General features: G+C 46.1%; 1 protein-coding gene across 1 annotated transcript in view; it reads left to right on the forward strand.

Moving 5' to 3' along the window:
- The window catches only part of YJU2B (YJU2 splicing factor homolog B), a 146,948-nt gene that overhangs the window by 32,683 nt on the left and 87,854 nt on the right, over positions 1–26,411 (forward strand). The window contains exons 5-6 of the mRNA XM_069634849.1: positions 18,733–18,788; positions 19,370–19,430. Coding sequence (XP_069490950.1) covers positions 18,733–18,788; positions 19,370–19,430 — 117 coding nt within the window. The remainder of the gene's footprint in view (positions 1–18,732; positions 18,789–19,369; positions 19,431–26,411) is intronic.

Below are 26,411 nucleotides of genomic sequence, written 5' to 3' on the forward strand. Positions count from 1 at the left end.
TTAGAAGTATGGCCCCCAAACCTGTCTCGCTAGCATCAGAACTCAATTCCTTTCTAACACAGTTGCTGAATTGTTTTACACCTATCCCCCAAGTGATTGACAAACTTAGCATAGGGTGTCATGACTCAACTAGGATTGGTGGAATACCATCAGTCTTTAGGACGGTCAAGATTCACTATGGCTGCAACTAGGTTTTTAGGCTCTACACCTGCCATGCTCAAATTATGAACCCTATACTCGGTGGTTGACAACCTGAACTTGTACTTCTCCCTCCGTGATGACAGTCCTGCCTCTCGAATGATTTTCAATACACTGGCCAACCTTTGATCATGCTTTTCCCCCGTGACCAGCATGTCATCTTGAAAACAAACTGCTCCTTCCATGTCCGTAGACAGGGCTTGCATGACGTGTTGAACAAACTGATTTGGTGGTAGACTGAGGGGTAGGTCTAATGCGCTGAACGCTTTGGCACCCCCAAACAGACTCTCCATCTCATGTATGTTAGGTAACAGAAACCTATCCACCACCTGTGGTATGTGAGGGGTCAGAAATGTGACACTGATACAAAGGCATAGTTTTCTTAATGTTTGCCAGTTTATTCAAATAAAAAGGGCGAGATAGACACCCATCTTTCCCTATCCTAATGAGAATAGCCCTACCTAGCAAACTTGACTAAAGAAAGATGACCTAATGTTTCTGACCCTCAAACTAATACATACAACACAAATGTATAGGGAATATTTGTTTGACTTTAGTTCAACAAAACATGGCAAAACTCAAACTGATAGTTTTTTTTTGAGGCACTGCTTGTGACCAGAGTTGAACACTCTTCCACTGGATCAATTCAGGAATACCCTTAAGCACGTTCTGATTCAACCAAGATCTTTAAGTTCAAATGTCTTTTCCCCTTAGCAAAGAAAATGTTTTTCCCACAAGTGCCGATTCAAGAACCCAAAAATCAAAAGTTCTTTTTAACAATATCCTTCTTGGAAAGGCAAATGTTTCTTCCATAAACACTAGCTGCTACACCAAGGCAATCGTTTTCTTCCACACAATGAGCCTCATTCCGAGTTCGGAGGTAACCACGACACTATTTGCGGCATGGCTGCCTCTGAACTCGTCCAAACTCCGGCCTGGTTTATGGAGTAATTACCGGTCCATTCTGAGGTCAGAGGGACCGGTAATGCGCCATTCCCTATTCCCATTTGAGCCCCCATAGGGCTCAATGGGAAGGGGGAAGGCGGCAATAACGGTACCGTAAATTACAGTACCGTCGTTGACCCCGTAGTCCCTTTGCGGGTCCCGTCCTTAACGCATGCTAAAAGGAAGGACCCGCAAAGGGAACTCGTTGTAGGGAGGTAAGGGTTTAACGGCACCGGTCTCGTTACCGTTCACCCTTACCGCCCTACTCGGAATGAGGCCCAATGTATTTCTCGGGCTTCAAAATAATTCAACACATAATGATTCCTCAATGACATTTTATTTGTTACGATAGCACAAATACTTGTTTTGGTGAAACAACAGTTTGTCAAAATGATATCTTCACTAATGTCTCTTCACAACATATTTTTACCACAACCACACTGCTTCCAATCAACTTTCTTTCCTGTTCTACTCGCCTGCCAGGACTAACTCTAAATAGTCCCTTTCCTGGTTCACTCTCCTGCCAGAAAGAAACTCTTATCACCACAGTTGGTCACTTTAGTGGCAGTATGGGTTGCAGGTTTCCCCACATTGGCTTCTCAATAATGGAGAATTGCACCCTTGTTGCATTCTTGCACCTTCTGAACAGCTTCTTGTCTGCTGGCAATGCAGTTTACAGGTTGCCCGAATTTGAGTTGTCATTAATGGAGAATTGTGCCCTTCTTGCACTCTTACTTCTCTTAAGTAGCCCTTTGGCTGTTGGCAATGTGGGTTACAGATATCTCCAATTTCGCATTTCATTAATGGAGAATTGCAGCCTTTTCGCCTTTTCATATTTTTCCAATAAACGGGTTAGATTAGGCATTCACTTAAATCTCTTTGCCTTCTCCTCCTTCTTCCACTTTGCTCCTGGGCTTCTCGTGACTTAATTATCGGTGCTGTTAATGCTACAAAGTGCCCTGGCGCCCAGTCACTTGTCAGAGGCTCGCCTGTTAATGCTGACAGCTTCGGCGTCCTTTGTCTGTGCTGCGCGGCATGGCAGCTTTCCCCTTCTGCGTCTCAGATCTTTCAGGTTCTCTCACAGTCTCTCTCTTCCTGGGAGCTTCCATTGCTCTGTTCTCTCCCGGTCTCCTGGCTTCTTTCTGGACACCGGCACGGCCGCCTCCTCGCCTTCCTGCACCTATGCAGATTGGCAAACGCTCCAACCCCAAGCCATAGCTCGGGAGATCTTCTTCTGCCTCTTCTACATACCGGAGTTCCATATTCATATTTAAAGGTCCCACTCGGGTACCTTGCTTCACAAACACTAGACTGCTGACTTTCTTTAATGGCATTTTGAATCCTTATTGACTCCTGGTTCATCTTTCTCATCCCAGTACCAATGGCATTATCTATCTTGAAATCCATAATGGATTTGAACCTTTTATGTCAATTTCTTTCTATTTGACTGTTAAATTGGATGTTATTAAAATTAGCAAATGTTATTGGAGGTGTGACTTAATGTTAGGGGTAAGACCTTTACCCAAGACAGAATTATGGCCACTTGAGTATGCCACACTAGATTTAGAAACTCCCAGGTAACCTTTCAGATAAGGTTCCTTGGTCTTTCTCATGAGGGATTAGTGCAATGACAGCAGGCCATCAGATACCTGGGAATTACAGAACACTTAACCTCGCCGGAGGATGAATACTGTGCGTCTCCCAAAGGAGTCGCCACTTCCCCCTGACAGCCATGTCCACCCATGTGTTCCTCCCTCATGATACTACCCCCAGGGTTAGGATCGGGTCGCATCTGCCTTCCCCTGGCCACATGGGAGGAGATCTTAGGCTGGGGTTCGGTGTTGACTCCGCAGGAGTCGGCATAGGTAGCTCAGAATCGGGAGACAGACAAGGTGGCATTGTAACTGACTATTCTTTATTTAAGCACAAACCTACACTATCCCTAGCTCTTAGGTTCTTGGCTCTATTCTATAAGAAAACCATAAAAGGGTGACTGTCAGGATGTCATTACAAAAACAATAGTCCTCTATCCAGAATACTATGCTAACCGGAGTTCTGTCCCTACCACTTATAAAGAAATACATAAATACAACAAAAAGTACACCGGCCCATAGCCCTAATGAGTGAGTGGCTGCTGGTTTCTACCCCCCACACTAGTGTTGCTTTCTCAATGAGGGTCCTGGAGCATAGCCTTAGCAAGTAACCTTGACGTCTCTCTTCAATCGCTCTCCCATTTGTGCTGTTCACACAAGTCTAATAATGTCTCTTATCCTCTTATCTTGACGTTGGAACTTCTGGTCCATGTTCTCCCCTTTTTATGAGGGTGTTCATTCTTAGCAAAGTTCTTGGTGTTTTCGAACTGGGTTTTTATCCCACCTTGGCTTGTAGTTTCTCTCACCCCACTTTAGGGTTCTCCTTCTCTCACCCCACCTTGGTGTCATTTCTTGCTCACTTTGTCTTGGGGTTGGGTATTTCCCCCTCTCCTGGGGTTTCACGTCTTTCACCCTGCCTTTGGGTCATCTCCCTTTATCTCCTTCTTGGGGTTTCACGTCTTCTAACATGCCTTTGTGTCTTCTCTCGCTCTTCCCGCATCGGGATTTCACCACAGCTTGGACTGTCCCATTTGCCCCGGCTTGGGGTCTTCTCTCTGACACCACTGCTTGCGGCTTCACTCTGTTCACTCTGCCCTGGGGACTTCTCTCTATCACCCCGCTTTGGGGCTTCATTGGGCCTCACCTCCCCTCTCCAGCTTCCCCGGAGCATTTGCATACCTGGTGGTGTTCCTCAGGAGATTCAGGGAGTTCGGCCAAAGCTTCTTCGGTTTCTTCTCCAGACTCTGCGTTGGGTGAAGCTTGCACCCTTCATGCTCGGGCCCCCTGTGGGTCTCTGGTGCTGGTCGCTCGCACGCCGGATGCTGGGTGGCGTGAGTTTCCTGCAGCTCCTCCTGGTTGTGCCCTCCCGGTTCCTGCTTTGACAGGCCTATAGACGTTTTGTGGGCTTGGCCGCAGCGTGGTCTGCCACGCTTGGCGGATACTCGCTATGTTCTGAAGCGCCCTCCAGGAGGCAGGTCCTGTCTCTCTCCAGCTCACTGGCTGTCCCCTTCTCCCTGCTTCCGAGATTTATCTTTCCCTCTGTTATGGGATGGGACTTCCACTGTTCTCTCCTTCCCAGCCAACACTCTGTATACAGAGGGTCAGAAACCACACCAGCTATGATCTTTCAAGTCTTCATATAGGCCAACTCCCATGTAGCTGACAAAGACATTCTGGTCTTGGAAATAGGGAGAATAACTTCTATCACTCTCTAAGGATTGCTTGTCTACTAAAGGGGTGAGGGGGATCACCCCCCCCCCCCCAAGGGATCTCGCTTACCCTGTCCCCTAGTGGTGTTAAGCTATGCAGGTCACCTGCCTAGTCCCAAAGAGAGGGGCAAATTCCCTGGATTCATCACACACCATGCAACAGTTGAGTCCTCTCGAATCCACATGTAGCCTTATCTGTCTTCTGTGCTACCACGATGGGCAAAACACGCTCCAAAGTAGGCACTGGCTCAATTATCCCTTGCTCCTTTAGGTTACGGGACTCAACAGCAACATCTTGCTGTAGGCATATGTTGATGTTTCTTTCCCTTGCAGCAACAGGACTGCTCCCGATTTGAGTCTGATCTGGTGTTGATACCCTTTAAGACACCCCAAATACTCCCTGAAGACTTCTTCCTACCTGTCCTCTACCTTGTGTCCCCACCACACCCACACTGCCTCCATTCACCACAGACGCAATCCTGGATGCACAAATATCCAGTATGATCCCCATGTGACTTTGTTCGTACCACCTCAGAAGACATCGCCATTCTTGGACACCTAAAGACTGGCAACTGTGGTGTGCCCCCTATACCCTAATGTTGCTTGTAGTTTACCCAAATCCCAGGTTGTTTGAGTTTGGTTTTTGAAACTTGGAACAGTGTCTCCCATGTCTTACTATCTATAATGGTGTAATGGGAGCCCAAATATTTCAACATGGGGAGATCTGTCCCACATACCCATACAGGGAATCGCAGGTCAGGTTTTGGCGTGGCTAACTTCCTTCCTTTCCGACCGTCCATCCTAGGTGGAACCTGGGTCCTTTCTCTCTACTATCACTCTTTCAACCTGTGGCATTCCCCAGGGTTCTAACCTATCCCCCTGGATCTTCAACGTCTAAATGGCTTGCCTGGCACGTGTGATTGCCACTTTCACCTCTAACTTCCAGTGTTATGCAGATGACGCACAGCTCTTCTTCAGGCTACCCTCAGGCTACCCTCAGCCACCTCCTTTACCTCACTCATGTCTGTCTGCAATTCAGTCATGGTGTGCTGCAACGCCAGTAAGACTGAGATCGTTTGCATTGGGACTCCTGCTCCCGCTTTACCACTCGCACTCTGACCGGCCTCCCTTGGACCTGCACCAACACCACCTGTGAGGCAAAAAACCTTGGGGTCCTCTTTGACTCCACTCTCTACTTCTCCACTCACATCTCAGACATCTCTAAAAAGTCCAACTACCAGCTGTATCTCCTCAGAGGTACTCTTCCTTTTCTCACCTTCCCCCAGCGTCTCACTGTCTCCAGAGCCCTGGTTCTCTCAAGGATGGACTACTGCAACAGCCTCTTTCTCAACCTCCCTGCCACTGCTTTGCGCCCTCTGCAACTCATCCAGAACAGAACCGCAAGACTAATCCTTGGCCTCAAGCCCTGGGACTGCATCTCTCTGGTGCTGAAATCCCTCCACTGGCTCCCCGTGGCTGCAAGGATCAAGTTCAAGATCCTCTGCATTGTCCACAAGGCTTTCTGGGGCCTGGGATCTAGCTATCTGCAACAATGTCTACCTAAATACTGTCCTTCCCGAGCCCTCCGCTCATCTACCTCCAACCTTCTGCGAGTGAGCCTGTTCTCCAAGCAGAGATTTGGAGGGAGATCTATATCCTCAGCAGGGGCCTCACTATGGAATAGACTCCCTACAGCCCTCCGTCTTGAGCCTGATCTCCTTAAGTTCTGGAAACTCCTTAAGACATTCCTCTTCTCCTCCTCCTTCTCTCTCACTCTTCCCTGCTAACCTCTCTCTCCGCTCTATCCCTCTCTCCCTCCTCTGCACAGCCAGCTGACTGGCCGTTGGGTGTACATCAGTGTCTCACAGGTCCCCGGCACCCTCGCCAGTCCTCTCGCACTTGCCTCATCACTACTGACTTGGTCAATGACCCATGAGAGTGCTATCTCTTAGCACTTACCCCAGCTTCTTACTGACTGGGTGCAGGGAGTTTGTGCAAAGTGACAGGATCTCCAAGTACAACATGCAGCTTGGTTGTTTTTCCAAGTCTTGAGTGCGCGGGACATTTCAAGATGGCAAACACACTACTGAATCGAGCAGTGCAGTAGAAGGCGTTGAAACCCATGCTTAGGCTCATGAATGTGAGGCACACAGAGAGGTGTGGTGGAATGGAGAAAGCCGCCGGGACAGGACAAGAAACGTTACGTGTGAGCAAGAAGGGCTGTGAAGCTGCTGGGAGCTGCACAGGAGCTCTTGGATTTTGGGTCGCGTGAAGAGACGGCATTCTTCAGTCCGGGCCAAAAATGAAAGCCGGCGTGTGACGGCGTAGCCGCGCAGGATGCTGGAAGAATGTTTGCACACTCCAAAGTGGAAAGCGGGTGAAAGAACCACACAGCAGAAGTGCAAGCAGGATCCGAGATCCTCGAAGGAACCAGTGAGTCTGCCCAATGCAGTTGGGGATCCTGGGACGTTCAGACAAACACACACACAAATGTTTGAATCGTACGAAATTTCTGATGCAAAAAATACCCAAAGTTTGTTTGAATTCGATCAAGGCAAAGTACAAAGGCATACTCCATACATATGCATGAGACGCCAGTGTGGGGGAAACATTTCAGTACATGTTACCATATACTGATATACCAAGCACCTCTGGCCCCAGGAGCTGTCTGGATCATTCTCTTTCCCCAACTTCAACCGCCAAGATTGGAACCTCTTCAGCTTCCAGAAGCATAACCTCTCCTGACATACCACACACAGAATTTCATTGTTATGATAACAAGTTCATTTATAACTCAGCGAGGAACATGGTGGTAGAACACTCTCTGCTATGTTCTATCTAGGAAGGCTGAACCCAATAGTTACCTAATAGATGTTCAGCACCTTAAGGTCCTCTTTGACGCTAGGCACAACCTCAAAACCATCTAAATCTTGGAACAGTCCTTTCCTGCTTACAGTACTTTAAGGCAGGGTCTGTGTGGCAAGAATAAACTCTCCTCCAGTCTGGCTTCAGCAAGAAATGCATAATGTGTGGAAATGCCAAATCTGTTCCATCTCAGGAGGTGAAGACTTGTGGATGTGGAATGGTGGTTATTGCTTTGACGCAGTTGCAAGGGGCGTGCCTTCCCTGTGAGTACAAGGTTACATGCAAGGTTCCTTACTCCCAATCTTTTAAAGCAGAAAACGGCTATACCTTTAGCCATCTAATCTCGCCTGGCAGATGTCAGGGGGCGGCTTCTTCTAGGAATTAATTGATTTAGTACCAATGGAGATGCTTCTTTTCTCCTCTTAATGTTATATCATTGATGGCAAAGAGATTGCCAATGTCTGAGGCCAGGTCAGTCTAACGCGGAATGAGTTGTTGAGGCGCCTGGCATTTGTGGCATATTTAAACATGCTGAGGTGGTCTGTAAGAACATTGCGGATGCCCACTAATTGGGCAGCAGCAATGGAAATATTTTGCTTTAATCTCCATTTCCAGCAGACAACTAGAAATAGCATGCGTCCTTGTTAGGCAAGATTGTATGCAGTACCCTGTGGGAGACTGCACAAGCCTTGTCCTCTTGGCACTAGTTAACCCAACCTTTAGTATAAAGATGTACTGCACAAGTTGGTAGAGTGACTGAGTAGCCAGGCTTATCTCAAGAGGACTCAAGAGGAGTCAGTGTGAGCTGTAGTTATCGCACAGAGATTCACAGTGAGAAGTATCCAAATAAACACTTGCACTCAAGGTTTCTTGATTAAACAATTATTTATTAATTTAACAGTCAGTTGAATAAGCCTTCTTTAGAAGGGAGCAAATATATATAACACAAAAATATACTTAAAAACTACACACTCTCTGTTTCAGTAAATCATTAGATACCCATTGGGGATTGCACACAGACACTCCGTACACCCTGAGGTGACTTAAATAACTAGGACACTGGACATTGATATATCACTGGTACATTTAGATCAATACTGAGAGTAGTGTCAAAGGAAAAGAGGAGGGAATAAAACACTGGTTAACAAATATTCTTAAACAGGTAAGTACTTTTTTGAACCCATCAATGCAAAGTAAGTTAACCCTTTCCTGGGAAATAGTTAAAGCACAACGTCAGAGGTGAGTCTTTCAAAGAGCCAGGACAGCCAATGTTAATTGAGCAAAAGTCTAGGTGAACTGATGCGCTTCTGGTAGGTAAGTAAAAGTCTTGCACAAAGTTTTAGAAGTCTTTCAAGAAAATGAAATCGCTGTAGGGTCACAAGCTGGGAGGCTTGTGATGGGCAAAGCTGCGAGCAACTCTGCAAAGCAACCAAGACCAGTCTCAACTGAGAGCTAGCAAGGCTACACAACAAGAGGTAAGCAACCCCTTAGTTTTACAGTACCTTTTGGTTTGACCAAAACTGCTTTCAGCTGACTGTTCTTGTGTAGGTCTGCAAATCCTCTTGTTTCTGGGCCTCAGTCGTGGGGACAAGAAGGACGTCTGGGGACTCCTGCACTACGAATGGAAGGTTGGCAGCAGCAATGGACAAACATCAGATCAGCAGCACTTTGGGGTTTCAACTTTTCGCGACTCTCGCAAACAGCACCACTGTGGTTCTCGGATACCTTTTATGGACTTTCCTCGCATCTGGGGTCCAGCACTCTGTTGCGGTGGCTCAGGCTTGGTCAGTCCTGCTTCATGGGAGTCCGGAGGATCATCCTGTAGCTCGGGTCCGACTTAAAAACTATGCACACAATCTGGTGTTCCTCTCCCTGGCAATCGGTTCCTGCAGCAGCTATGGAAGTACAGCCAGCTCTGAGAGGATGTCCAGACGAGATCGTTTTGGGGTTGATTGGTCCCACCAACCCGAGGGGAGAAGTCGCCCGTTGCAGGGCTTCTCTAGTCAAGGCTAATTCGGAGCTTCAGCAATGCAGCAGGGCTTCACCGGACAAACCAACAGTCCAAGAGTTGCAGCAAGCGTCTCTTCCAAGTCCTTCTTCGGATTCCTTCGTCCAGTGGTCGACTCTGCCTTCCAAGCAAAAAGCCTTGCCTTTTATGCAGGTTTCTCCCGTTCATTCGCAGCCTAGCTGTCACTCACAAAGCAGGGTGGCTGTCCTCCAAGGACAGCCAGCCAGTCACCTTTGAGTGCATTCCTGTAACCAGGGGGATTAAGCACAGGGAGTTTCGGGCACCTCCCTCAGTTCCTGCCCCTGCCAGACATGCAGGAGCCAGAGGTGGGCTTCATCAGTGAATCCTGCCAAAGACAAAATGAACAAAGGGACCAAACATGATTTGGCGCAGAGTAAATCGCAAGAAGGACCTTTCCAACAAGAAAAGGTGAAAAAAGACCGGGGCCATTTTGACAAAATGGGTACCCATGGGTGCTTTACTGCAGCTGCAATTGCAGCCCGCTGTAGAAGGACATAATGGTAGGAAAAAGTAAACCACTGCGACCAGACATTAATTGTAGAAAGCGTAGTGTAAAATGTTACATGAGAAACTAGACATAGGGGATACTAAGTAACCCCTTCAGCACTCTATTGTAAGATAGTGTGTGCTGGGTTTAGAAAGTAAGGTCAATTTCACTTCACCGTTCATGCAAACAGTAGTTTCACCAATAGAAGGTATTTAAACCTTTGGGAAATCTGGAAGACTTACCTGTGTCACTGCACTGAAGGTGCTGTGTGATGCAATGTAAAGATGATGCCTATCGAGTTTGTCAGACTCCAAAGTCAACAAGAAACCGAGTCCAAATCACAGAAAAATACATGAGAGAGTGGGAAAAAGGTCTCACTCTGTCCAGGTCAGAAATTAAAGTCCAGCAAAAAGAGCTGGGGGTCTCTAAGGTAGAAGGGGAATTAGCACATTTCTGAGACTTCTCCCTAACACTCCTGCCCTGTTTCTTTGCATAGCGGCACCGTTGTCCTGTTCAGCTTGACCACCTTCCCTCTCTGGACTTGGACAGAGTGGAAGGACTTGGTGTCCGTAAGGTTGCATTTAGCCCTGGGGAAATACGGACAGGCAGACTGACTTGACTGCTCCTTTGTCAAGTAAGCCCTCCCTCCGCCGAATCTGGCGAACGGGTACATGGAATGAATTTCAATGGAGATTGTGTCCATATTTTTTTATTTCTGAAAACCCAATTGCGTTTTTATTTATCAGTGGGTCAAGGGATCCGGAGCCTTAATAATTGGTGTGGTTGAAAGATTCCACATGGGTCTATTGTGCAGATGTTTAATCTGCTTGTTGGTGGAAGCCAATATGCATTTATTTAAACAGTCAAGCACTTGCTGTTCCCAGACAATGATCAGTCCTTCAAGACATTTTTCATTAATTTCACACCTCCAGCATTGACGGAGGCTCCATAGCACAGCTGGTTGCACTGTAAAGAACACTTCACTAAGATTGATACTTTCTCTTTCCTTCCAGCCTCAGCAAGTGAATGAAATTATTCTGACCCTGTTTTGCTACGAGCCGGTCACTCTGTGTTGGGATAGTTTTCTATACCATCGCTGGTGTGAGGTTTAGCTAGGCAACCATGTAGCGGGCCTGCATGCTTTCCATAGAAGTTAGACCCAACTTGCTGCAGAACATTGCACATATGACTGAGTAGTAAGGTTTCAGCTCTTGGTGGGGATAGACATTGCTATCGAGCACTCGCAAGGAAGACCAAGTAAGAGTGTCCACACAATATATACAGTAAAACAACTCCCAGAGCGGGAACATGCCCGCGAAAATCATCGGTCCGACTCCAGTTCCCCATTGGCCACTACACCCTGACAGCTCCTCCCCTCCTGCCTTAAATGGAGGAGGAGGAGACCGGCAGGCGAAGTCGCAGGGAGAAGGCCGTTGGACAAGGCCTTTCTCCCTCTCTGCAGCTCTCCGCTGCTCGGAGCTGCCATCTGCCAGCTGCTGGGCTGCTAAAGGTAAGGGTCATGCTCCCCTTTCTACACAAACCTCTCATCCTTGCTGGCCTGCAAACCTTAGGAACGAGCGACTCGGCTCACGCTTCACACAGAAGCACACTCCTACTTCCCCGCCCCCTGTAACCATCCGCAACGCCCGCCTAAGAATGCGGTCGAGGGAATGTAATGCCATCCCTGCGCTTAACTCACCTAGCCTGCGCTCTCAAAATATAGCGCCAGTCCACACCAGAGCTTCCTTTCCCCATGCGCCTGCTCAACACAATCCCCACTTCAGGGGCGGACCCCTAAGAGCCCACGAGCGAGCCACCAGAGACACAACGACGACAACAACGCTGCAAGCCAACTCACCTACCCGCTCTTGTCACCCTTATGCCTTTGCAGACTTCCATGCCCGTGTGCCCACTTGTTGAGACTTGAGTGTTGTGTAGGCAGAAGAGGCCTCCGTCCCCAAATGCCGCACAGAGAGAACTTAAAGCCACTCTCTGTGCAGCCGTTGAGGCCACAGGCGAAGATGTTCAAGTCCGGGATCGCGAACCTCTGGGACCCCACACTGCTGCAAGAAAATACGGATTAAGTACCAAGCAATAAACAGTAACCACAGTGTTTAGGAAAAACGGAAAGGTCTTTCCAATCAGGGTCAAGGAAGAGGTAGTGAACCTAGTGGAGAGGTCCGAGACCCACGTGGACGGAGGTACCCCAAGAGGAGTGATTCTCAGTAGTTCGCCTGTTAGCAGGAGCTGTGGAGCTGTGGAGCTGTGAGGCAAGAAGTCCAAAGAGCCAAGGTACAAGAGGGTGATCCAGGAGGCAGTCCAATAACAGTCCGTGGTCGAAAGCCGTGTATCACTGTGCAAACTAATCCAAAGGGGCAAATCCAAAAAGAGTCCAGTAAAGCAAGCCAGGTCCATTCCGTGAGTGATCCAAAGGTGATTCAAGGTTCGTAACGCCAAACAGAATGCTGAGCACAGCTGTGAAGCAACGAGTAACCGGGTTTCCGAGTTCAAGTACTCGCGCTTCTGGTCACGTGATGCGCGGCTGGGTCACGTGATCGGGCAAGAGCATCATGTGACCTTACAGTCCCGCGACGCGGAAGCTCAGGGCTAGCCCTTCGTGATCCTAGGCGCCAAGGCAATTGCCAATGTAGGAACGGCCGTAACTTGACAACCGTCCTGTTACGGACCAGGCGCGGGTGCACTCGCAAGACGTGTGAGAGTCCACGTGAGTACCGGGGAAGGGGGAAAGAGAGGGAAGGGCGAGACGGGGGATGGGTGAGTACCTTGGGGACCACATGATGAGGGATCGTGACACCACTGCCCCCATGGTTAACCCTGCTACTGATTGTCAAGCATGTATGCCTACTGCCTCTGATATTGCTATTGTTAGCCATGCCTGTACGCCCACTGCCCCTATGGTTAACCCTGCTGATTGCCATGCCTGTGTGCCCATTGCCATCTCCACTACACAAAAGGACCTTACAGGCATTAACCCCGCAAACCCACTAGCCTCGAACGTCAGCAGCACACCTACCCTGAAATGTGCCCTGGTCAACGCCAGGTCAATCCTTGTTCACACCCTGGATGTTCACGACCTGATTACCTGTGACCACCTAGATCTCCTTCATCTGTGAAATCTGGCCCTGCCCTCTCCCTGGCCATCTCCAACGGATACACCATCTTTAGACAAGATAGGGTCGTCCAAAGAGGAGGAGGTGTTGCCATTATTGCCAGAGACACTCTTAACATTAGAAGAATTCAAAGTGACTTAGGGTCCAACGCTGAATATCTTCTAATCAAACTCCAAACCTCGCCCACCTCCACCATAGCCTTCCATCTAGTGTACCGCCCTCCTGGCCCCTCCTCCGAGTTCGAAGAGGCTCTCATACATGCTCTGTCCAACAACATCAAAAAAACCTCCAAGATAGTGCTACTAGGTGACCTTAATCTTGGCCTCAACGATAGGAACGATGCCCCAGCCTCTACTCTATATAAAGCTCTGTCCACATTAGGGTTTATCCAGTCCATCACTGAGCCTACCCACACTAAAGCCTGGCCGCTTGACTGGGTAGCGCATCACAACTGTCCCATCCTTATCCCCGATATCTCCCCCATCCCCCGGTCAGATCACTTCTGCATCAAGTTCAACATTGCCACCACCAGAGGGCCCACCAGATCCAACCCAGCTTTGCCGGCAGCCCTCCCTAGAAGCTGGCGCAAACTCACTACTGAAATCCTCCTTCCCCCACCTCCTGGTTCCTGCCCTCCAACATCCCTTCCCGAATGATCCTAACCTCGCTAACACCTTTAAGCAAGTCATCACCTCTGCCGTAGACACCATAGCACCGCTCACACTTAAGAAAGCGAAGAAATCTAAGCACTCGAACGCCTGGTTCACCCAAGATCTTATAGAATTACGATCCTCAAAAAGGCGCATGCTTGCAGCCTGGAGAAAAAACCCTAACGATAAAACTAAAACAGCTTTCAAAAATTGCTCTAAACAGTACAAAACAGCCATCACTCAGGCTAAAGCTGTATCCTTCAACTCCAGGATCAACAATGCCAAATCTGGAACCAAAGAGATCTTTGCAATCTTCAGGGAACTTGAGACTCCTACCACCCCTCCTTCAACCATCAAGGATGAGTCCTGGTGCAACACTATTCAAACCGCTACGCTAGACAAGCTTGACACGCTGCATGCTAAAATTATAGTGCACCAAAAAGCCTTACTATCCATCCTAGAAACACAGCCCCTCTACCCCCCACCTACCGCACCCACTGCAGCCGAGGAATTACCCACCTTTGACTTCTCTGACCTGACGGAAGCAGAAGTTATAGATCTTATCAAATCCATTAAGTCTTCTAACTGCAAAGGGGATGCCTACCCGGCACACATCATTAAAGAATGTGCCCACTCCCTGGCTCCCCTCATCACCGCCTTCATTAATTCATCCTTCCACTCAGCTCAGGTACCTACCTGACTGAAAGAGGCCTGGGTCCGCCCACTCCGAAAGAAAACGTCCCTTGACCCAATGGCCCCAGGGAACTACAGACCAATCACTACTGTCCCCTTCCTGCTAAAGATTCTTGATAAAGCAGCTTACCTGCAAGTTCAAAAATTCCTGGAAGAAAACCAGCTCCTAGGGTTACGCCAATCTGGCTTCAGACCACGGCACGGAAACTGCCCTACTGGATCTCAAAAATCAAATCGATGACTTGAGATGCCGGCAGGCCTGCTCTCCTTCTCTTGTTAGACCTGCCGGCCGCATTCGATCTGGTAGATCACAAGACCCTATGTCATCATCTGTCCTCCATTGCCAACTTCTCCCCTAAAGCCTGCAAATGGATATCATCCTTCCTCAAAAAGAGAGTGATGAAGGTATTCTCTGACTCCTCCAGTGCCGTCCCTAGCCCTATCAAATGCGGTGTCCCTCAAGGGTCCTGCATATCACCTACTCTCTACAACCTCTTCACAAGGCCACTGTTCCAACTTTTTGATGCCATGGGCATCGCATATACCAACTATACGGATGACACACAGGTGCTCATACCTCTGACTGGTGACTACCAGACAGACACAAATACTCTCAATCGCATATACTCCACAATCCAGTCCTGGATGGCTGAAAGCTGGCTGTGCCTAAACAGCGAGAAAACAGAACTCTTGCTAATTGGATCCACAACCACACTCGGTAAACTCAATGCGCAATACAGCGCATTCGCAATAGATAACATCCCCATTACCGTGTCCCAAGCCATCAAGACTCTAGGCGTATACCTGGAACCTAGCATGCCCATGGATAGACAGGTTAATGCCATCGCTTCCTCAGCTGCTTACTACTCCAAACTAATTAATGCAGTGAGGCCTTTTTTATCACAAGACAACTGCATCACCATTGCAAGGGCCATTATAGGTTTGAGGCTAGATTACTGCAACGTACTCTATGCCGGCACCTCCCAAAAAAACCTGGCAAAACTTCAAGTTGCTCAAAACAATGCCTTGAGGGCCGCAACGGGTATAGATCGCAGAGAGCACATATCTGGGGTGAGAAGGCAGGTCCCTTGGCTGCCCGTCAAAGAAAGGATCATTTTCAAAACGCTGGCTATTGCACACAAATGCATCCAGGGTTTGGCACCTACCTACTTAGCTCAGTGGATCTCCATAAAAACACCCGCCAGACCGTCTAGGTCTGCGTATGCCAATCGCCTCACTGTTCCTCATACACGAAGAGTCGGAGCCGGTGGCTCCAGTTTCCCTACCTTGGCTGCAAGTCACTGGAACACCCTCCCTGCCCAAATCAGGATGATGGAATCACACACAACCTTCCGTAAAGCCCTGAAGACTAAGCTTTTTACCTAAACTGCCTCCCCCTACTGTCTCAGTCTGACTGTCTATGCTTACTGCACCTGACTTGTAACCTACTGCATTCGATGGAACTTTTCTATTAACTGTACTGGGCCGCTATCTTGTAACCCTCAAGCAAGCCTGCATATGTATTCTTCTCAGCGCCTCTATGCCCAAGGGTTGCAGCACGCTATACAAACACTAAAATAAATAAAATAATACTGAAATATACATATCTAACAACAAAGTGTATTAAGTGCAACTAGAAGATCAGTAACAACAAATATGCACATATAAAACAGTAAGGTGTCAAAGTTCACACAACCCATACTTTAAATAGAAGGTAGTTTAAAATGGTATTGCAATCTGTTAACTGTTGCAGTGTGAATGAGGGAGGGGGATAATGGCTGTAATGCATTGCAGCCCTTCTAATTTGAGGCACACCAGCACAATCGCCAATTTTGACTTAAAGTTTAGCACTAGCCCCTGACCAATGGTCCAACAAGAGTAACAGTAGTTTCACTTATTTAGGAGCAGTTTAAGCCAATGAAAACTGTTCTCCCGTAGATTAACAAAGGACTTGTGAGTTCATGCAAACTGGTATGTATGCACTTGCATGTTCTTTGAGAAAGTCCGTAACACCATAGCAGATCCTGCATCCAGGTCCTACCACTAGAGCCGAGGCTAGGCATGGCTGCAGGCAAGCCATTTGTGCTGTAGGAAGATTTACGTGATCTTGGGAATGGAAATGTTTGCAAGCACACCCTGGTGACCGCCACAAAGACGACCAGTGGGTTAGTTCGAAGATTGGGAGATGAACATAATCGAATTCTTGCATGAATAGGAAGTCAGTGAAGCATTTTCAAGGCAGGGGTCATGTGGTCTTTCCTAACGCTATTTGTGTCCAGGCGAGCAGCCGTGTTTTGTAGAATTTGCAGATGTTTGATCAGATTTGGTGGAGGTTGCATATAAACAATTGCAATAATCTAGTCTGGAGCCAATTGTGTTCCGCGCGAAAAGCACAGACAAGCTAAATAGCAAAGGTTGCAGTTGTATAAGGACCATACATTGAAGTGTGTGGAGCTGATTAAACTGCTAATTTGGGGAGTCCTAGATGTAGAGGAGTTCAAAATCAAGCGAGGGAGACTACGTCTGATCCAAAACTTGCAAAGAACAATTGGAAAGGTAGAGCTATACAATCGTGGGGATCTCTTTCCAACCTGTATGGTGTGAAGAGATCATAACTAGGTTGTTTCTGGCTCGATTAAGGCCCAACCAATTTTGGGAGAGAAGGTCCCCCGTAGGTAACGGGTGGCGAACAAGGGCACACTTCAACTCACAAAATGAGTAAATGTTCAAACAATCACATTTCAGTATTTCAAAAATATATCTTTATATTGTAAACATTTTGTGACCTTCGTTTTGAAATGTTCAGAAAAGTAGATGAAAGCTGCATTATTAGCAGAATGGTCCTTCAGTTAGAAGATAATCAGATTATCGTCGGCATAGTCCTGAAAAGGTCATGCTGCGGCTTTACATAGATATTTTTTTTTAAAAGGAGAAATGCTGGACTGTTCTAGCACACCATACCTCAAAACCTCGGGGCATCGCATCAACTCCTTAACCTTCATTCCTGAAGATTTACTAGAGTGAAAAGAATGAAACCATGCAACAACTGCATCTGAGACCACGGCATCCATTGGATGATTCAAAAAGCTAGTATGATCGAGGGCATCAACGGATCCAGAAGCATGAACATGGTTCTAACCTCTATGGCCTTCATTGGAGATCCTTATTGATGGGAGTCTGGAAACTTGGGTGAACCAAAAAAGGGTTTGGATGCTGAAAGCGAGCAGAGCAGACCCTTGTTCACATGAATAAAGAATTCCGAGTGGCAAAGGTCTGAAAGTTTTACTTTGAGGTACAGTAATTCACATTGAAGGCAACATTGAATCTGGTCCGAAAGCAGCTTGAGGTCAAGTGGAAAAATATCCGTCGAGAGGGTAGCCCGTGGTTTTGTGTGAAATTACTTCAATACATTTTTTTGAAGTGATTATTTTGAAATCACTTAGCAATATATGTGTAGTTGTGAGGTAAGGGGTAAAAAGGGTACGGGCAGGGGTTTGGCGTAAGTTAATAGTGGAGGCGAAGGGGACAAGGTGGGGAACCCCAATTTCTTTTTTTGTGTGTTTTGGGTTGGTAGTGTTATTTCGAAGTAATTACTTTGAGGTAAATTACTTTGAAGAAATGTCATTCAGCGAAACCACATTTTACCGCCACAGAGAAGGTAAGATGGGGATTGGAAACTATTATGACCCTGATGGTTCACAGTTCGTGAAATTACTCTGTTCTGAAATGTTATTACTTAACTGTATATATGTAGTTCTATTCATCACACTTTGTCTAAAATATATTTTCATAAAATAGTTTGTGGACCATCCCTTATTGAGTATCTGTGGAAAGTCTTTACTGTACTTTTGAAACTTCTCAGCTATTCAGCCACTTGCAACGCCTTGCTAACTCGGAGGAAACACCCTGTAAGCCAAGTAGGTTGCTACCCTGTAAGCCAAGTAGGTTGCTGTATGTTGGCTATATCTGGGCCCTGGAATGGGAGATAGTTCTTGGGTCTTATAACACACACCTGACCTCACCCTTTGAGTTGGTGACCTCAATGCAGTGTAATATTTAAACTGTGCTGCATTGATTAGTGCAATGCCTTCTGCAGACCTTTGTACATGCTCTGCTGCCATCTGTAACTATCTTGATAGTATACATTGTTGAAAGTATGCTCCTCGAGACCCATTATTACTTGTAAACAACATTTCTAGTAAATCGCTGTATAGGTTCCTGCAAGGAAAGCCAGATCCATTCCTGTTCAAATGTTCTTATGCTACTGTGTCACAGGCCTTATCTACCAGTCTACCAGCCATTGGAGCACTAAACATGCTTTAGTTGGGACACGAGTATGCACAGGCGTAAGCTATAATTAATCGAAAACTTGTGCCTATTGTGCTTTGGTCTTGGCATAACTAACAAGAGGTGGATGTTTGCCTATCCCTTAGATTTGAGATGCCGTACAACATCTGGTGTGATGGCTGCAAGAATCACATTGGCATGGGTAAGTGGGGCCATTCATCTCCACATCTTCATATTCATGGGAAATTTGCAGGCACTAAATGAGCATCTTAGTGGCCATATATGTACTTTTATTGTTTTGACCTTTTTTGGGGTTCCTTTTTATCCCATCTTCATCCTAACCCTTGATTACATATTCCAGTCCTTCTTTACACTGCTTTAAGAAACGGGTAAGGAGTGTGAAATGCTTCAGGAATATGATGTGTTTGAGCTCCTGTTTTTCATGGAATCTCTTTTGTTCCGCACTCTGCTAGAAAGGTTCATTCATTCTCGTATGTGCAACAATTGGCCTCACTCTATTGAGGGTCCAATGCAAGTGAAAACACTGTGGGACAAATGTCATTGAGGGTTGTCGCTGGGGCACATTCTCACTGCTCTTGCACTGCTTTTTCCTCTTTTGCATTGTTCTATTGAAGCCGTAAAACCACTTCCCTGAATTCACTTTTAAAAAGCCGGTTTTGAAGTTTATGCTGTGCTACTGCTGTAGCTGCAGGCCACAATCCGATCTGTCCACCTTTTGTTTTCCACTGCTACTTTGATCTTAATTTGTGTCTTGCTCTCCAGGTGTCCGGTACAATGCTGAGAAGAAGAAAGTCGGAAATTACTACACAACACCAATTTACAGGTAAATTTACATGGGTAAATTGCCTCGGTCTTTAATAAGTGTAAACAACAGGTCAATCCCTATCTTTTTGTTGTTGTTAGTGGGGGCGTATGGTATAACTGGGAAAACGAGTCGTAATACTACAAAACACCACACGCCACCCCCTCCTCCTGTGTTTCCAATACGTAGCTTCTGAAACATTCATAGAATTCACTGTTCATAGGACTCCAACATGTTTGATAAAAGATATTCAGAACATCTCTTTAAGCAAGATACATTTTTTTTAAATTGCAAAGCACCTAATTAAAATAGTATATCTGATCACCTATAACACATGTTCTAAAGTGCAAAGGTGCAATTGGGGTTAGTTAAAGTGCCAAAAATATGCCAAAAAGTAAAATATACAGTTCAATGTTCAACTAATTTCCATACATTGGTGTTAGGGAGTGTTGGAATTACAAGCGAGATATTGTTGTAATCCTAAATTGATTCAGTGAAGTATACCCACCAGTTCGATTCAATTTACCTGTATGGGACCTCAAACTTGTGTTAAAGTTTTTAACATGTATTTCCTTTCAGCCCTTACACTCATGTCCTTTAAGACTCTTGACATTAAAAACCGTTTTGCTTATTGCAATAATTGTCAGCCCGCAGGGTAAGCAAGTTGCAGACTTTCTTGCAAACCTCCTCATATGGTATTCCATAAAAACAAATTTATTCTCAAGGTAAATCCTCCTTTTTTTACCGAAGGTAGTCTCTGACTTCCACTTGTCACAGAAAATTACCTTACCAACCTTCAATCCACCTTCTGATACAGGAAAGGAGGAGGAGAGACTACATAGACTGCAACCAAAAAGGCTCTGTTTTTACATTTCCAGAATGGATAAATTTCGCCAAGATGACCAACTATTTATTGGCTATACTGGTCGCAAATTAGACCTTGCAGTTACTAAACAAGCAATATCCAGATGGACCATCCTGGCTATTGGCACATGCTACAGATTAGCGGGCAAGGACCTGCCGAAAGGCTTAAGGGCTCATTCCACAAGGTGCATGGCAACCTCTGCTGCTCTTCAAAGAGGTGTCCCAATCAATGAGATTTGTTCAGTGACTACTTGGTCGTCTATGCATACATTTGTAAGACATTACTGTCTGGATTCATCTTCCAGTCAGGGAGGACGTTTTGCAAAAGCCATCCTCCATTCGGTCCATGACTAGATCTAAAATTAGTTGGTAGTCCCACCTCCAAAGTATTACTGCTTTGGGAGTCTATCATAAGACGAGGAATACGTGGGAGGACACAATCCATTCGAAGAACAAGTTACTTACCCCTGGTAACGTCCTTTCGATTGGATGTTCCTCCCACGTATTCCTCATCGCCCCTCCCAGCCTACCCCGCCATACAATTCATGTATTATTACACTTTATGCTTTCTGTGAGCCTATGGTCTAGGGTACGCCTGGTAATTCCTCTTCAGAAGCGGGGCAAATAGAACTGAAGCCAACGGGCGCAGCGTCCGCTACTTATACTGATGGTGACGTCGAACTGTGGCCCTTGAAGGACATCGACTTGACGACACTGCACACAGAACCCGCTGACAATTTTTTTCCGAAGCAGCAAAGCTGGAGAGATAATTAGCATAAGATAAGGAAGTAGTGTAGACAAACCCCTCTAAACTTGAATAAATCACAGATTTTGGTTTGTAGGCCCCATGCCAAATCCAAATGCACTACTACAAAATGGTACATCTGTGAGGAAGTTATGGAACTAGTATCGGAATATAACAATTTGGGGTTTCCTCTACAAAATACTGTCAAATGCAATAAATATCTCACTGCCTTACAGTCGAAATTGTCGACCCTGATCTCACAGGCTAGAATACTTCACTATAAATATGGGAATTTCACTCTAAAACATACATTAATGTTCTATGAGCAGAAAGTAATTCCCATTCTTCCGTATGGTGCGAATCAAAGTTGTATACAAATGATAAAATGTGGAATAAGCTGGAGGCTGCATTCTGGAAAAGAGATTTACATCTACCAAACAGTACACCGATGCCCTTATTACGATTTGAATTGGGTATTAATTCACTATCAAGTAGAGTCAAGTGGAGAATGTGCTCCTTTTTTCGAAAATGCTTGTGTGGCGTCGAAAATAACAATATTCTGAGTACTCTAGCACGTTATTTGTCCTCTTCGGATCATGTATTTCCATTGAAATGGCGGAATCTAGTATTGAACACAATGGGCGAGGCTGACATTTCATTACAGCTTCTGCTTGAAAACACAGTCCGTGCTAAGACTAAGTTCAATCGCTGGGTGTGGATACAAAATTATGATTTCTGTTCAAAATTTTAAGATTTCAATAGTAACTTCTTTGCAGTTAAGCGTTTGGGTCAACTGGCAGGTTATTTGTTGAAATGTCCTTCTGGGCATGTACGAAATCAATTTTTACGACTCAGACTTAACCTATGGTCCACTAGGGAAGTTTTGGCGAGGCGAAAAATAATTTCTGCTGATTTAAACTTTTGTCGGTTTTGTGAATCTTGTACTGAGAATGAAACCCTCCAGCATTTGATAATATTGTGTCCTAATTTGAAGGAAATGCGAGTTACATTTTTTAGTGATTTGTTGAAACTGCAAGAGGAAATGGATGGAAATCAGATATGGAGTATTTTATGCAACACCACGAGATTTTCGGTGTTAAAAGCTCTTGTGCACTACTTGGAACTCATTCTCCCTGCTGAAATTAACTTGTAAAAATAATCTGGAAATATGAGTTCCCTTGGCGAATATTCAAACTTATGTTGTGCACTTGAGAATGAAATGTATAATGTATAATTTTATCATTTTCAAGTTTCTAAGTTTTATAATGTTTTAGTATGCGCTCACATATCTGTTGTACATCGTTTGTATATTTCTGGTTTTGTTCTTGTTCTTATTTTATTTGTTTTAATTGTTTTTCAAGTTGGAATGTAAAATTGTTTTATCATTTGAAAAGTTGATTTACTCAGCTATATCAAATAAAAATTAAAAAAAAGAGAAACCCCTCAACGCTCACACCAGAAGAAATGCAACCTGCTAGGCAAAAAGGCCCAGCCCACCTCTTGCAAAGAGAACACATTTTTATTTCCACAAAAATAGAGATGTGCCAGCAAAGCACTCTACTGCCACTTAACGTTCTGTCAAAATCTGCATGAGTGACACTTTATTAAAGCATACAACGTCCTAAGTGACGCAAATTACACAATGTACAAATCCAAATGGCTGGTTGGCGTGACCCTATACATAGGCTACCTGCTCCATAAGGGATGCCAGGCCATTGGTCGCAGTCTCTTATGTCCATCTTCGTCCATGTGGGTTCCTCCTTGCGCGTCATCAGGCATGAAGCTACACTTAATCGGTTATTATTTGAAAAAAAAACAATACATGCTTTATCTGTAACCTAATGTGCACCTGGTACTGCGGACACTGGCTAAGAGGATACTTCAAGGTCCTTGCATCTAACAGACTACAGCTTGATTTCAGACAAGTCGGCGCCCACCCAAAGCTCCCCACCCTCGTTTTAGATTTTTTGTTTTGTCCCCTCCTGGCACCTCGCAGCACAAACCACGTGACCTATGGTGAAAGCAAATGGACCCTTGCTTTCTGATCTTTTCTGATCGATTGGAGTTCTAACAGGTTTATGGTTGATGTCCCGGGACTGGCTGGTACCTTGGAGGAATACTGGGGGTCTTGGAAAGGGGGCATCTGGGTGCTAATTCTTAGAGCGTAACGGGATCTCGTGGGATCGTTTCTCGCTGAAAGCCCTGATCCCACTTGTGGCCTTGCAGGGCGCGTTCCTTCTGGGATACAAATATTGGCACCATGAGACAATGCAGGGCCTATGAGTCTCTGTAGCTCTGGCCTTCCTCACCGATGATCATACTGCAACCTATTCCCGCATTCGTACTCTCATATTCCATGTGCGTGTGGCTCAGGTCTGCAACCTGACTGCAACGCAAAGCTAGGCCTCAATTTCAATATGGCTGCTATTATGTAAGATGGCGTCTAATTCACAATGTACTCTGAAGCTAAAGCATACACTACCCACACCGGCCTAGAGCCCCGGTTGACATCCCCTTGCCCCTGTAACCACACATCCAGGCCTTTGCCTCATCTGAAAGCGCTTGGGGACAATCACCCCTCCTTCCCAACATTCCCCCTTTCGTTAATACTACATTAATGAACTCCAAGGTGAGCTTCTCCTCCTTTATCGTTTGTTCCAATATTTCAGCTTCCAGGTATGGAGGTGACCCTTCCTTTGGTACCTATGCCCTGCATACGGACTGTAAACCTTCCCCTGCTTGTGCGTATTGCTGGGGAGTACATGCCATGTGTATATACACCCCCCCATCCCCTGCTAAATCTACCGAGCGTTCTGTGTAATTCTCAGGGTCAGGTGGGAGAACTGTGGTGGTGCCTGGGGGGTGAAGACGTTGCTCTATTGCAACCATGCGTGGCTTGTCTGGATCATCAGTTTGAACTGTGCTATCTTTTGTTCCACAAGGTGCCTCCTGTACCCCAATTGAGACCATCATTGCGTTGCTAGGCACTGCTTTGGCACAGCATCCGAAGCCCCAGCTAGCAGGTGCAGAAGATCACCAACACAATAACAGGAACCAGCATCTTCACGATGGGCCCATCCAGGATGGTTCCCACGAAAAAAGGGTCTCAAACCAGATTGCTCTCCGGTATACCTGTTTCTGCTTGCATGTGAGTGCTGAGTGTCTACAGGGCCCCTATTATGTTGGGGAGGGCCCGCTTTTTGCATCGTTAGGAGGTACGTAGGCGCAGCAAGAATCAACAATCTTTTTGCAGACCCCTCGTTCCATGGCCGTGAGGAGGTCTAGCACGTAATCAGCCAGCTGGCGCGCATTTCCATCTTGATTGCATTGAGGTCCTGTTCGGTATCATTGGCCAGCTGGATCATCTCCCAATGCACAATTGGAAGCCACTTGGGCGTTCGCATCGGTCGACACACCTGGTAACAGTAAGGAAGCAAGACAAGTTTCTTTGCTGTAGAGTCAGTATTGATCTTGTAAATTGTGAGCGATCTTGCGATTTAAATAATTCGACCTTCTCTGCAATTTTTCTTTCTTCACCTTTTCTGGCAAGATACGAAATATGGGCTTCTGGGTTTCTACTGTGGTGGGCATGTGGGCCACTAGGGTAGATGTTGGGGCCGATAAGCCACCTGGTACCACTATCAAATGTTAGTCGGGGACCACTATGAGTGCCGAGTGCAACAAGGCCAGCAGGCAGGTGCCTCTCCATGATGGCAGGAGGTGCAGGAATGCCTGCTGGCAACACACCTTATAGCTGTCCATCACAGCTGCTGTCCCGTTCTTGAGATCCGGGATGTATGATGTCTTATTGCTCCTGCTATTGGTCCCCACAAAGACACTCCCTTCATTGTAAAAACACAGCTAATTTTCTTCCTGTTTTTTCACTTTCAAAGGCTTTTTCGATTGCCTCGATCCACGTACGTTTTGGTACTTGCTCATTTCAGTACATGCCGCATGCGCTTTTCACCTTTTGGTTCACTTCTCCGAATCCTATTAGTTCTCCTGCAATGCAGCTCATTGTAGTTTCCTGCCATCTGCTTGCAACAAACCTCGCGTCTTCCAACTTTAGGTACGGTCTTTGTAAGCACTGCAGTAGTTGATCAGGATCCATAACTTCAAGTCGCACGCTTTGTGTCTGGAAAGTGATTTGCAGCATGCACAACAGTGACGCATTTACAAGTCCGACTAGGCCTAGCCCTAGAGCGGCACATTTCAACGGAGCAGCACATTTCATATGTTTTAATTTTGAAGAAGTGCTCATTGATGAGCTTTAACCTTTGATGGCAAACATTTTTTCTCATAGTCAGAATGCTGCTTTCTGTAGAAAGGGCTGTTCCAATCGACTACGTGTCACTTCATGGGTCACGTAACGTCCGGGCTTGTGATGTCGTCGTAGCATACACCGGAAGCATGAGCAGGGAGAGCCCCTTTTCAGGTCACCATGGAAGAAACACAAGCAAGCTGTAGCATTTTGAACACAGACAGCATACTTGGATAGAAGTATCAGCAGAGGGGAGCAATGTCTTCAACCTCAAGAGCTGCTTTTGTTCCGCCCCAGCGCTGCTGCTTAGAAGTGCTTAACAGATGACTGTCACCGTTGCATGAGTTAGTGGGTGAGGTATTTCAATCGAATAAATATTTGTATTGTGATAATGATACGATATTTTATTTATATCGCCCTCGTACACAAGTGTTTCAGAGCGCAAAAAAGTTAAAGATATAAGAGGCTAGACCATCTGCGTGCGAGGGCCTTTTAAAAGTTGCAAGATGGCGTTTAGATTTAGCACATTTTACTCTTAATTACAGCTGCTCAATACTGTTGTGATGTGCCTGGCGACCTCTTATGAAACGACAGTAACTCAAAATATATGATAAACGGCACTTTTCCATTGTGGTCCCTTGTCAGGCCCAGTCCGACATGAGACTGACTGCACAGCCTAACAGACGCTCTTTCGAGAAAGTAAACCTTCCAAATTGCTGTGAATTCTCTGCTAAATACGGTCTGCATTCACAACCAACATCTCCAGTGGATTGGGTGGTAGTGTAATAGCACAGTGCTTGCTGGCAATGTTAGAGCCTGTGTTTTCTCATTGTTTAAATAAAAAAAAGAAGTTTCACTGGTAATGCAGTCTCACTTGCACTGTTAATTACAAAACATTTGGCAAATAACAAGAAGGCTGGAAGGTACACTGGTGCTTTTCAAGAGGCCATGTCCCATACACTCTGTACATATATTGTTGGTTAAACAGGCCCAGAAGTGCTCTTTTACTGACCGGCCCTGAAGTATGTTTTAATGTGACGGGTTAAAGAGCTTTGTTTACTGTTGGGTGAATGGCAAGCCACAATGAAAGTGTATACGGTTTCTCTAGAGTTGGATCTTGATCTTGGTTGTC

The sequence above is a fragment of the Ambystoma mexicanum genome, chromosome 13, assembly GCF_040938575.1.
Source record: "Ambystoma mexicanum isolate Mex_15411 chromosome 13, UKY_AmexF1_1, whole genome shotgun sequence".
NCBI lineage: Eukaryota > Metazoa > Chordata > Amphibia > Caudata > Ambystomatidae > Ambystoma > Ambystoma mexicanum.